The sequence below is a fragment of the Salvelinus namaycush genome, chromosome 15, assembly GCF_016432855.1.
Source record: "Salvelinus namaycush isolate Seneca chromosome 15, SaNama_1.0, whole genome shotgun sequence".
Lineage (NCBI taxonomy): Eukaryota > Metazoa > Chordata > Actinopteri > Salmoniformes > Salmonidae > Salvelinus > Salvelinus namaycush.
Genome location: NC_052321.1, coordinates 24,985,776 through 25,000,179, shown reverse-complemented (window position 1 = coordinate 25,000,179; position 14,404 = coordinate 24,985,776). Strand labels below are relative to the sequence as shown.

At 43.7% G+C, this 14,404-nt stretch overlaps 1 protein-coding gene across 1 annotated transcript in view; it reads right to left on the bottom strand.

The window, feature by feature from the left end:
• kcnh5b (potassium voltage-gated channel, subfamily H (eag-related), member 5b) overlaps nucleotides 1–14,404 on the bottom strand; it is a 93,765-nt gene that overhangs the window by 30,459 nt on the left and 48,902 nt on the right. The window contains exon 7 of the mRNA XM_039009084.1: nucleotides 11,773–12,202. Coding sequence (XP_038865012.1) covers nucleotides 11,773–12,202 — 430 coding nt within the window. The remainder of the gene's footprint in view (nucleotides 1–11,772; nucleotides 12,203–14,404) is intronic.

Genomic DNA, 14,404 nt, shown 5'->3' with positions numbered 1-14,404 from the left:
AACTTAATAGTCAATTTGATGCTATTTAGAGAAGATAATGGCTTTTGTAGAGGCTGAGGGGGGAGGGGGAGTTCTGATCTGTAGTAGAACATCTGCTCTTTATTAGTTACACTGGCACAGTAAACATACACAGAGGGGAACATTCATAACACAACACATCAAAAGTAGAGCGCTTTTTCATAACAGTCATTTATATCAGTCATACTGAACAATGACTGATATCATAAATGGTTATGTAAATTTTGAGAGGAATTTCCATTAGAACACACAGACACTGCCAATAAATAAAATGTTATGAACAAAGATAAATCGCCTCATTCAATCCTTTAATTCCATTCATTGATCATGATTAAAATAATAACCAGACTGATGACCACGAGCGACCACCTTGCTGTATTTGTTGCATGAATGTTGCAGGAGTGCTAATCACACTGCGTGTTGTGAGAAGAATTTAACAGTGGCAGCACACCTGGGGGATTGAATTAAGCTGCGAAACAAATATAACCAGTCCTGTGGGTCTGCTGTTGAAGGTAACAAGGCCATAGGGGGTCTCCGTCAGAGGCTTAGGGGAGAACCATAATGAAGTCATGGAGGACCACTCAGAGAACCACCTGGCCAGGTAAACACTGGGACCACTCACCCTCATCACTCACACACGGATCACACCAGCAGGTATATACTGTAACGAGCGGAAACTAGCAACGTAAGCTGAAGTAACACCCCATTTATTTGATGGCTTTACTGTGCACAAGGCTACATTCTGGTAGCATCAGATAGTGTAGCTACAGACATGGACATTAATTCAGGTTTCATTTAACTCCAGGTCAGGTTAGGTGTCTGAGGGACTAGGAGGGGTTTTGTAGGCTGTGTAAACTGAGAAGGACATCTTCTAAAGGCTCCTACTTCTAAAGGCATTATTCACAGCTCCTTGAATAAAGGAACCCTTAAAGAAGAGCAGGTGAGCGGGTTCATCCTGTATCAGTGCTATGAATAAACGTTCATGACACGTGCAGCCAGACCCCAACTCACACTTTCTGCAATTACACTTAAGAGGTCCAATCCATCACGCCTGGCACCTGCTTGATTCAGTTATCCCCCACTGCAAGTCAGACTGCAGACTCTACCCGTTCAGCCCTGCATAAATCGCTGTGAGAAATGAAATAATTATAATAAAAAATTGATTTCCCGTGTTTCAGGACTTTTCACATGGGAAGATTGGGTCGATGGAAAATGAGAATCACAAATGAATGAGTCAGGGAGATAGCCCACAGGGACAATTAGAACGGTGATAATTATGGAAATGGTGTCAGAATCAGTACAAATGCAACCCTTGGGTAATTTGCATGGAGAGTGCAAATATGAAACTAGTATTCATGAGTTACTGATTAAGGATTGCATAATACTGTAATGCGAGACTGGTGATTTTGTTTAGTAGAGGATCAACTATTTTACGAAACAATTGCATAACCCTTGCACACTCAAACACTTGAGCTAAGTCCCCCTGACCCGTTGGCATGCCAACGTGTCAAATGAGGCAGGTCATAATGACAGTGGAACCCCCTTCTTAGCCCTGCGATGTAAGAGTCATAGAGGAAGTCCCCCCAACCACGGTCTACATGCTGTGCTCCAAAAGGAGGGAGAGCCTAAACTCTGACGCAAAACCTCAGCTAGAAATATTGTCACGCCCTGACCTTAGTTATCTTTGTTTTCTTTATTATTTTGGTTAGGTCAGGGTGTGACATGGGGGATGTATGTGTTTTGTCTTGTCTAGGGGTTTTGTATGTTTATGGGGTGTTTACTTGTCTAGGTGTTTGTATGTCTATGGTTGCCTAGATTGGTTCTCAATTAGAGGCAGCTGTTTATCGTTGTCTCTGATTGGGAACCATATTTAGGCAGCCATATTCCATTGGGTATTTGGTGGGATATTGTCTATGTGTAAGTTGCCTGTGTCTGCACTTGTTTATTATATAGTGGCACGTTGTTTTGTAAGTTTGTTTAAGTGTTCTTCGTTTCATTAAAAGAGAAGAATGTATTTATATCACGCTGCGCCTTGGTCCTCCTGTCTTCCACATTACGACGAACGTGACAAATATTCCCAAACATTTAGAGAGAAAGTGCAAGGTCACCATGCCAGTGGGATTAAAGGGAAACTGTGACATCTTTAAATTTAGGTCATTTTCCTACTTACCCAGAGTCAGATGACCTCATGGATACCATATTTATGTCTCTGTGTGCAGTTTGGAGATAATGTAAATTAGCACATCGTTAGCTTAGCACAATTGCTGAAAGTCTACAGGTACAGTAGCCAGCTCCTCTCAAGAGCAGAGAAGTAGGCCTTCTAACTCAGGGCCGGACAGAGTTTTTAGCTCGAGGGCCACATCGGGATTTCGATGTATATATACACAGAGTGTACAAAACATTAAGGACACCTTTCTAATATTGAGTTGCAACCCCCCTTTTGCCCTCAGAACAGCCTTAATTTGTCGTGGCAGAGACTCTACAAGGTGTTGAAAGCATTCCACAGGGATGCCTGCCCATGTTGACTCCAATGCTTCCCACAGTTGTGTCAAGTTGGCTGGAGGTCTTTTGGGTGGTGGACCATTCTTGATACACATGGGAAACTGTTGAGCGTGAAAAACACAGCAGCGTTGTAGTTCTTGACACAAAACAGTGCGCCTGTCACCTACTACCATACCCCATTCAAGGGCAATTAAATATTTTGTCTTGCCCATTCACGCTCTGAATGGTATGCATACACAATCCATGTCTCAATTGTCTCAAGAATTAAAAATCCTTCTTTAACCTGTCCCTTCATCTACACTGATTGCAGTTGATTTAATAGGTGACATCAATAAGGGATCATAGCTTTCACCTGGATTCACCTGGTCAGACTGTCATGGAAAGAGAAGGTGTTCTTAATGTTTTGTACAATTAGTGTATATGTACAGTACCAGTCAAAAGTTTGGACACACCTACTCATTCAAGGGTTTTTATTTTCCACATTGTAGAATAATAGTGAAGACATCAAAACGATGAAATAATAGCCCTTACACAGCCTGGAGATGTGTTGGGTCATTGTCCTGTTGAAAAACAAATGATAGTCCCACCAAACCACATGGGATGGGTATCGCTGCAGAATGCTGTCGGAGCAATGCTGGTTAAGTGTCCCTTGAATTCTAAATCAATCACAGACAGTGTCACCAGCAAAGCACCCCCACACCTCCTCCACCATGCTTCACGGTGGGAACCACACATGCGGAGATCGTCCGTTCACCTACTCTGCGTCTCACAAAGACACGGCGGTTGAAACCAAAAATCTAAAATTTGGACTCATCAGACCAAAGGACAGATCTCCACCAGTCTAATGTCCATTGCTCGTGTTTCTTGGCCCAAGAAAGTCTCTTCTTCTTAATGGTGTCCTTTGGTAGTGTTTTTTTTGCAGCAATTCAACCATGAAGGCCTAATTCACCCAGTCTCCTCTGAACAGTTGATGTTGAAATGTGTCCATTACTTGAACTCTGTGAAGCATTTATTTGAGTTGCAATTTCTGTGGCTGGTAACTCTAATGAACTTATCCTCTGCAGCAGAGGTAACCTGGGTCTTCCTTTCCTGTAGCGGTCCTCATGAGAACCATTTTCATCACAGTGCTTGATGGTTTTTGCGACTGCACTTGAAGAAACTTTCAAAGTTCTTGAAATTCTCTGGATTGATCGTCCTTTATGTCTTAAAGAAATGATGGACTGTCGTTTCTCTTTGCTTATTTGAGCTGTTCTTGCCATAATATGGACTTGGTCTTTTACCAAATAGGGCTATCTTCTGTATACCACCCCTACCTTGTCACAACACAACTGATTGGCTCAAACGCATTAATTAAGAAGGAAAGAAATTCCACAAATTTACTTTTAACAAGGCACACCTGTTAATTGAAATGCATTCCTGGTGACTACCTAATGAAGCTGGTTGAGAGAATGCCAAGAGTGTGCAAAGCTGCTATCAAGGCAAAGGGTGACTACTTTGAAGAATCTCAAATATAAAATATATTTTGCTTTGTTTAACACTTTTTTGGTTACTACATGATTCTATATTTGATATTTCATAGTTTTGATGTCTCACTATTATTCTACAATGTAGAAAATATATATTTTTTTAATTAAAACTTTTGATTGGTACTGAATATATACATATACAGTTGAAGTCGGAAGTTTACATACACTTAGGTTGTTAAAACTAATTTTTCAACCACTCCACAAATTTCTTGTTAATAAACTATATTTTTGGCAAGTCGGTTAGGACATCTACTTCGTGCATGACACAAGTAATTTTTCCAACAATTGTTTACAGACAGATTATTTCACTTATAATTCACAATTCCAGTGGGTCAGAAGTTTACATACACTAAGTTGACTGTGCCTTTAAACAGCTTGGAAAATTCCAGAAAATAATGTCATGGCTTTAGAAGCTTCTGATAGGCTAATTGACATCATTTGAGTCAATTGGAGGTGTACCTGTGGATGTATTTCAAGGCCTACCTTCATACTCAGTGCCTCTATCCTTGGCATCATGGCAAAATCAAAAGAAATCAGCCAAGACCTCAGGCATAAAATTGTAGAACTCCACAAGTCTGGTTCATCCTTGGGAGCAAATTCCAAACGCCTGAAGGTACCACGTTCATCTGTACAAAAAATTGTACGCAAGTATAAACACCATGGGATCATGCAGCCATCATACCGCTCAGGAAGGAGACGCGGTTTGTCTCCTAGAGATGAATGTACTTTGGTGCGAAAAGTGAAAATCAATCCCAGAACATCAGCAATGGACCTTGTGAAGATGCTGGAGGAAACTGGTACAAAAGTATCTATATCCACAGTAAAACGAGCCCTATAGCGACATAACCTGAAAGGCCGCTCAGCAAGGAAGAGGCCACTGCTCCAAAACCGCCATAAAAAAGCCAGACTACGGTTTGCAACTGCACATGGAGGAATGTCCTCTGGTCTGATGAAACAGAAATATAGCTGTTTGGCAATAATGACCATCGTTATGTTTGGAGGAAAAGGGGGAGGCTTGCAAGCTGAAGAACACCATCCCAACTGTGAAGCACGAGGGTGGCAGCATCATGTTGTGGGGGTGTTTTGCTGCAGGAGGGACTGGTGCACTTCACAGAATTGATGGCATCATGAGGCAGGAAAATTATGTGGATATATTGAAGCAACATGAAGACATTAGTCAGGAAGTTAAACTTGGTCGCAAATGGATCTTCCAAATGGACAATGACCCCAAGCATACTTCCAAAGTTGTGGCAAAATGGCTTAAGGACAACAAAGTCAACAAAAGGTATTGGAGTGGCCATCACAAAGCCCTGACCTCAATCCCATAGAAAATGTGTGGGCAGAACTGAAAAAGCATGTGCGAGCAAGGAGGCCTACAAACCTGATTCAGTTACACCAGCTCTGTCAGGAGGAATGGGCCAATATTAACCCAACTTATTGTGGGAAGCTTGGGGAAGGCTACCCGAAATGTTTTAGCCAAGTTAAACAATATAAAGGCAATGCTACCAAATACTAATTGAGTGTATGTAAACTTCTGACCCACTGGGAATGTGATGAAAGAAATAAAAGCTGAAATAAATAATTCTCTACTATTATTCTGACATTTCACATTCTTAAAATAAAGTGGTGATCCTATCTGACCTAAGACAGGGAATTTTTACAAGGATTAAATGTCAGGAGTTTTGAAAAACTGAGTTTAAATGTATTTGGCTAAGGTGTGTGTAAAATACGCTTTCAAACTGTAAATATTTATATACACTACCGTTCAAAAGTTTGGGGTCACTTAAAATGTCGTTGTTTTGAAGGAAAAGCACATTGCTTGACCATTAAAATAACATCAAATGGATCAGAAATACAGTGTAGACATTGTTAATGTTGTAAATGACTATTGTAGCTGGAAACGGCAGATTTTTAATGGAATATCTACATAGGCGTACAGATGCCCATTATCAGCAACCATCACGCTTGTGTTCCAATGGCACGTTGTGTTAGCAAATCCAAGTTTATCATTTTAAAAGGCAAATTTATCATTAGAAAACCCTTTTGCAATTATGCTAACACAGCTGAAAACTGTTGTCCTGATTATAGAAGCAATAAAACTGGCCTTCTTTAGACTAGTTGAGTACCTGGATCATCAGCATTTGTGGGTTCAATTACAGGCTCAAAATAGCCAGAAACAAAGAACTTTCTTCTGAAACTCATCAGTCTATTCTTGTTCTGAGAAATAAAGGCTGTTCCATGCGAGAAATTGCCAAGAAACTAAAGATCTCGTACAACGCTGTGTACTACTCCCCTCACAGAACAGTGCAAACGGTCTCTAACCAGAATAGAAAGAGTGGGAGGCCCCGGTGCACAACTGAGCAAGAGGACAAGTACATTAGAGTGTCTAGTTTGAGAAACAGACGCCTCACAAGTCCTCAACTGGCAGCTTCATTAAATAGTACCCGCAAAACACCAGTCTCAACGTCAACAGTGAAGAGGCGACTCCAGGATGCTGGCCTTCTTGGCAGAGTTCCTCTGTCCAGTGTCTGTGATCTTTTGCCCATCTTAATATTTTCTTTTTATTGGCCAGTCTGACATATGGCTTTTTCTTTGCAACTCTGCCTAGAAGGTCATATTTACATATGTATTCAGACACTTTGCTATGAGCCTCGAAATTGAGCTCAGGTCCATCCTGTTTCCATTGATCATCCTTGATGTTTCTACAACTTGATTGGAGTCAACTTGTGGTAAATTAAATTGATTGGACATGATTTGGAAAGGCACACACCTGTCTATATAAGGTCCCGCAGTTGACAGTGCATGTCAGAGAAAAAAACCAAGCCATGAGGTTAAAGGAATTGTCCGTACAGCTCCAGGACAGGATTTTTTTGAGGCACAGATCTAGGGAAGAGTATCAACACATTACTGCAGCACTGAAGGTCCCCAAGAACACAGTGGCCTACATCATTCTTAATTGGAAGAAGTTTGGAACCGCCAAGACTCTTCCTAGAGCTGGCCGCCCGGCCAAACTGAGCAATCAGGGGAGAAGGGGCTTGGTCAGGAAGGTGACCAAAATTCCGATGGTCACTCTGACAGAGCTCTAGAGTTCCTCAGTGGAGATGGGAGAACCTTCCAGAAGGACAACCATCTCTGCAGCACTCCACCAATCAGGCCTTTATGGTAGAGTGGCCAGATAGAATCCACTCCTCAGTAAAAGGCACATGACAGCCCACTTGGAGTTTGCCAAAAGGCACCTAAAGGACTCTCAGACCATGAGAAACAAGATTCTCTGGTCTGATGAAAACCTTGATGAAAACCTGCTCCAGAGCGTGCAGGATCTCCGACAGGGGTTCAGAAGGTTCACCTTCCAACAGAACAACAACCCTAAGCACACAGCCAAGACAACGCAGGAGTGGCTTTGGGACAAGTCTCTGAATGTCCTTGAGTGGCCCATCCAGAATCCGGACTTGAACCCGATCGAACATCTCTGGAGATACCTGAAAATAGCTGTGCAGCCAACCTGACAGAGCTTCAGAAGATCTGCAGAGAAGAACATGAGAAAGTCCCCAAATATCAGTGTGCCAAGCTTGTAGCATCATACCCAAGAAGACTCGAGTCTATAATCGCTACCAAAGGTGTGTCAACAAAGTACTGAGTAAAGGGTCTGAATTCTTATGTAAATACTTGTTTTTTTATACATTTGCAAAAAAAGTATATGCATTGTCATTATGGGATATTGTGTGTAGATTGATGAGAGAAAAAAACTATTGAATCCATTTTAGAATAAGGCTGTAACGTAACAATATGTGGGAAAAGTCAAGGGGTCTGAATACTTTCCGACTGCATTGTATAATGTGGATCCTAATCAACTAAACTAAACAAACTCACCCAACCACACACAGAACCTCTACACACACTCTCGCACACCCGAACATGCATGTGTGCACACACACGTGCACGCCCGTGATATGGAAGCAGCCAGGCACCCACTCACAGGATACAGACACAGAGGCAGCAGTCACCTCCAGAGTAAAGGAGCTGGTTTTGGGCTGAGCCTCCCCTGATTTGGGCCACTTGATGTGGGATTAGCAGTGACCCGGATGAGTCAGTTTAGAGGACTCCTGGAGAGAGAGAGAGCAGAGAGTGCAGAGAACGACACCCCTTTATGGATTAGACTAATCACCCTGCAGACAGAGCAGCCAGAGAAAGCAAAGCTCTCCAATTCCACTGCAGGATGGATCAGGGCAGGCAGGACAACACAGCTCCCTCCCTCTCTCTCTTTGTCATCACTTGTTCTTCAACCTACTGTGTATATTTTTATGCTTCTGTGTCTGTCCCTTGAAATCTCTATCCTTCTTCCCCCTCTCTCTTTCCATTAATCAGGGCATGGGAGCTAAAAAGCCCAAGGGGGAGAGACACTCCGAGCTGCTTCTCTGTCAACGCCCTCAGACCTCCTCCACCCACGCCCCATCACTGTTTCTCAGGCCTGACTCTGGGCTGATCACTGGGTAATGAGTCCTCAAATGGGGAGGGGGACTGGGGGAAAACATAAATGCCAATCTGCTTGGTGAGATCTATGGACATCGTGGCACAGAAACAGTAGATATTGAAGCTTCCTCTTTGCAACTAATGGAATTAATCCTGATCCTTACACAACCCCAATCATGTGTTATGGTTTTCAATACACTTTTACATCCGCCGAAGCGATTCTCCTCAAATAAAACCGCTCTCTAGTTCACTGCTCTGCCTCTCTTGTCTCCTCTCTCATTCCCTCACTCACTGGGGAGAAGAAGTCTCTACTGTTTTACAGACTCGGCCATCAAGCGTAGGCTCCTCAGGCAAAACCCGTCCTTTACTCCATCCTTCCGCCCAGCGCCCTTGCCATCCGCCTGCTGACGAGCTGAGCTCAGGTAATTCCCATAATTCCCAGTGACTGGGATAGGGTCGACTAATAATCCATGTCTTTGATTTACCTCTCATAATAAAACCTCAACCTCACAGAAACACAGACAGCAGTGAGGTTGGAATGTGCTTTAATTTCTCTACTTTTATTACAACTTATATAGTCACAACTGTACTGTATTTGTGTGCGCGTGCATGCATGTGTGCATGCATGTGTGTGTATGCATGTGCCTGTGTGCATGAACCGACAAATGCATATAAGTGTTTGCATTTATAGTTGTACTGGCATGTATTCAAGATGATGTAGAGGCAATTATATACACTTAGAAATGTCCTTGTTATTGAAAGAAAAGCAAATATTTTTGTCCCTTACAATAACATCAAATTGATCAGAAATACAGTGTAGACATTGTTAATGATGTAGATGACTATTGTATCTCAAAATGGCTGATTTTTAATGGAATATCTACATAGGCGTACAGAGGCCCATTATCAGCAACCATCACTCGTGTGTTCTAATGGCACGTTGTGTTAGCAAATCCAAGTTTATCATTTTAAAAGGCTAATTTATCATTAGAAAACCCTTTTGCAATTATGGATGTGCTGATTAAAGAAGCAATACAACTGGCTTTCTTTAGACTAGTTGAGTATCTGGAGCATCAGCATTTGTGGGTTCATTTACAGGCTCAAAATGGCCAGAAACAAAGAACTTTCTTCTGAAAATCGTCAGTGTATTCTTGTTCTGAGAAATGAAGGCTATTCCATGCGAGAAATTGCCAAGAAACTGAAGATCTCGTACAACGCTGTGTACTACTCCCGTCACAGAACAGTGTAAACTGGCTCTAAACAGAATAGAAAGAGGAGTGGGAGGCCCCGGTGCACAACTGAGCAAGAGGACAAGTACATTAGAGTGTCTAGTTTGAGAAACAGATGCCTCACAAGTCCTCAACTGGCAGCTTCATTAAATAGTACACGCAAATCACCAGTCTCAATGTCAACAGTGAAGAGGCAACTCTGGGATGCTGGCCTTCTAGGGAGAGTTCCTCGGTCCAGTGTCAGTGTTATTTTGCCCATCTTAATCTTTTATTTTTATTGGCCAGTCTGAGATATGGCTTTTTCTTTGCAATTCTGCCTAGGAGGCCAGCATCCTGGAGTCGCCTCTTCACTGTTGACGAGACTGGTGTTTTGCGGGTACTATTTAATTAAGCTGTTCGTTTTTGGACTTGTGAGGAATAATTATGAAAGAGATTGGTGTGCTTTTTCACTATCCAATCATGGCATGGGGTTGTTCAATGACAGACATGTATTTATTTAAAATCACTTGATGATTTCATTTCAGAGAGACAAATAATCATGTTTTTTTGCTAAATGCTATATATCCGCCTCACTCTCAGAGAAATAAGTAGTACTGAGAGGTTTTACACAGTCATATAAGTCAATACAGTAATATGAAATCTGTATGTAAAATATTTACATTTGACATTTTTGCAATTTAGCAGATTCTCTTATCCATAGTTACTTACAGTAAGTGCATTCGTCTTAAGATAGCTAGGTGAGCTAACCACATATCACAGTCAAAAATACAGGATACAAACATTACATTCCAGCTAAACAATGGATATATATAGTGTTTTGCAAAAGAACACATTTAAAATCCATTAATAAAAAAATCACACATTAAGGTGTGTTCTCATTTCTCATTTCTGATGAGAAATTACAAATTTAAAAAATGGTTGGATATAGCATTTTGGAAATAAACTTTTCATGTGCATACAGTATATGAGTAATGGCATGTTTGCAAAAGTGTATGTAGGTGCTAACATGTGCATTGCATGTATTGTAAGTGTGGGCGTGTACATGCATGTTAATACAATTTATACAACTCACCCTCCTATCAGCTCCTGATAGCTAAGTGGATCATTAATCTAAAAGTGATTTCTGACAGCCAGAGAAAGAGGTGGGAGGGGGATGAGCAGGAGGTAAGAATGGCCTTATCCAGAGTAATGGGAAAATGTGCCAATTAATAAGCCTGTGATCACTTCACTGAGTGAGCTCCTCTGACTGGGGCTGCTGAACCAATCTTATCTCTGTTCAGCTCCACTACTCACACTCACATGGGTCCAAAACACAAACGACACAGTGTTGTCTGTTTTGTGTGCTAGGTGGCTGTGGCACAGTGGCACGCCATGCCAACACTATCAGCTATGCCCAGACAACTCAGAGGGAAACAGATCATTTTGCTCTGTTGTTTATTGGCTAGCCTGGCTCTGACAGTCTACAGAATCATACTGACACAGTGTGAGCCCCTGACTATCACAGGACAGGACAGGACAGCCCAGAGGACTTGCAGAGCTGGCAGATAGAGGAGACCCAAATACCATCAGATCTGTTTACAGCAGTGGAATAAAGCATTCTCTACAGTATGTTTCTCTCGCTCTATCTGAGAGCAGCCTATCCTCATCTCTCTCTTTGTTGCTCAGATTGCCACCCAAGATTATGCTGACAGACGATGGGGAGTATTGTGTCATTAATCATCAACGTGTCATCATTGCTCGCTATCGTAATCGTGAAGATCTATTCTCTCCATCATCACTCTGTACTATCAGCAATCTCCCTGGAACTGCTGCCCACCAAGCCAACTAATCAACTAACCAGCCAAACAACCATCCATCCATCCAACAAACCAACCAGCTAGCCATCCAACCAACCAACCAACCAGCTAGCCATCCAACCATCTAACCAACCAACCAGCTAGCCATCCAACCATCTAACCAATCAACCAGCTAGCCATCCAACCATCCAACACCATGGAGAAGGGAAAACAACCAAGCCCATTACTTACAGCCCACCATCATCATGGCCACAGAGAAGATCTTCTCTCCATCCGTGGTGGGGGCAATGTTGCCGAACCCGATGGTGGTCAGGCTGGTCATGGTGAAGTAAAGAGACGTGATGTACAGAGAGTCTTTCCCGGGGCCACCCTCCCATTGGCCTGAGCCGCTGGCATTGAAGCAATACGGCGAGCCGAGGTTGATAGCTAACTGGTAGAGCCAGCTGTCCGTCTTGATAGTGTTGGTGACCTCGTCAATGACCTCGTAGTCGCCAATGCTGTACCAGATGCAGGCCAGCCAGTGGGCCACCAGGCCAAACACACACACCAGTAGGACCAATACAGCTGCTCCATATTCCAGATAGTGGTCCAGTTTACGGGCCACCCGGCCCAGACGCAGCAGGCGCACCACCTTCAGAGAGCTGAACAGACTGCTAATACCCTGGAGGAGACACAGAGAAGAAGGGGACATGGTAAAGGTCTTGTTAGGGTCAGGGTCATTGTGCAAAACTATATGGTATGTGCTGACATGTAGCACTAACCCCTCGGCCCTCAAATTAGCATGATGTAATCAACCCAACTGGACCTGGGGTACAAAAACGGATTCATTTCCATCTCGGCGAATGTCATCTGAATAAAGCTAAACAAAGTTGTTCTATGAGTGGAGCTAAATAGGACAAAAGTAGGCAGAACTGAAGCTTTCCCACTAGCCAGCCAAAACATATAAAACACAATACAATGCCTCATAAAAACAGAATGCAGCTGTAGGTTCCATATCTCACTTCACACAAACATTCTGTTATATCCCAATCTAACAGCTTGTTCAGCATTTTATCTCTTCTGACATAAGTGACACGTTCTCCAAAGTGCCTTTGTACTGTCTCTGTAATAACACAACTTTCCCAGAGAAAGGACACAGAAGTAATTGGCTGAGAAAACAAGCAGACAACAAACAAAAGGATTTTGCTTATATGGTAAAGAAGGAAAAACCTTCAGTAGACCGGAGCATGTTTATTGTGCTACTGTATCCACTTTATTTGTGTAGACATTGAGGAACGGGTGGTAGGCAGGCAGGGGAGTCTCCACAAGGCAACAACAAAACAACATCCATAGATAGTGTAATGTTTACAAGCATGAATCTCAATACACTGCTTTTATCAGGTGAAGTATTGCAGCAACATAAAAGCACATAAAAGGCGAAAACTGTCACGTTCCTGACCTTATTTGCCTTTGTTTTACTTTGTTTAGTTGGTCAGGACGTGAGCTGGGTGGGTAGTCTATGTTATGTGTTTCTATGTTGGGTTGAATGTGTTGCCTGATATGGTTCTCAATTAGAGGCAGGTGTTTTACGTTTCCTCTGATTGAGAACCATATTAAGGTAGGCTGTTCTCACTGTTTGTTTGTGGGTGATTGTTCCTGTGTCTGTGTCTGTATGCACCACACGGGACTGTTTCGTGTTTTCGTTCGTTTGTGTAGTCTGTACCTGTTTGCACGTTCTTCGTGTATATGTAAGTTCTCAAGTTCAGGTCTGTCTACGTCGTTTATTGTTTTGTAGTTTGTGTAAGAGTTTTCGTGTTTCGTCTTTCTTTAATAAATCTCCATTATGTCTGCATACAACGCTGCGTTTTGGTCCGACCCTTACTCCTCCTCCTCATCCGAGGAGGAGGCATTAGACAGCCGTTACAGAATCACCCACCAACCAAGGACCAAGCGGCGGAATAGAAAGCAACAGCGCACGAAGGATTCATGGACATGGGAGGAGATATTGGACGGTAAAGGTCCATGGGCACAGCCAGGAGAATATCGCCGCCCCAAAGAACAGCTGGAGGCAGCTAAAGCCGAGAGGCGGCGATATGAGGAGGCAGCACGGAAACGAGGCTGGAAGCCCGCGAGTCAAACCCAAAAATTTATTGGGGGGGGGGGGGCTCTCGGGGAGTGTAGTTGGGTCAGTCAGGAGACTTGAGCCAACTCCTCCTGATTACCGTAAGGAGCCAGTGAGGGCGGTATTGGAGGTGAGCGAGGTAGAGACTGTGAAGGATTTAATGGGGAAATTGGAGGAGAGAGTAATGAGGGATTTGCTGGTTTGGTGCATGAGGCACGACATCCGCCCGACGGAGCGTGTCGGGGATTTGATGCCACCTGAGTCAGCTCTCCATACTCGTCCTGAGGTGCGGGCTAGCCGTCTGGTGAAGACCGTGCCAGCCTCACGCACCAGGCCTCCTGTGCGCCTCCCTAGCCCTGCACGTCCTGTGCCAGCTCAGCGCACCAGCTCTCCTGTGGCAGCCCCATGCACCAGCTCTCTGGTGCCGGCGCCACGTACCAGGTCTCCAGTTCCAGCACCCCGCACTCGCCTTGAGGTGCGTGCCCTCTGCCCATTACCACCAGTGCCTACACCACGTACTAAGCCTCCTGTGCGTCTCCAGAGTCCTGTGCGTCCTGTTGCTGCTCCCCGCACTAGCCTGAAGGTGCGTGTCCTTAGCCCGGTACCTCCAGTTCCGGCACCACGCACCAGGCCTACAGTGCGCCTCAGCCGGCCAGAGTCTGCCGTCTGCCCAGCGGCGCCTGAACTGCCCGTCTGCCCAACGGCGCCTGAACTGCCCGTCTGCCCAACGGCGCCTGAACTGCCCATCTGCCCAACGGCGCC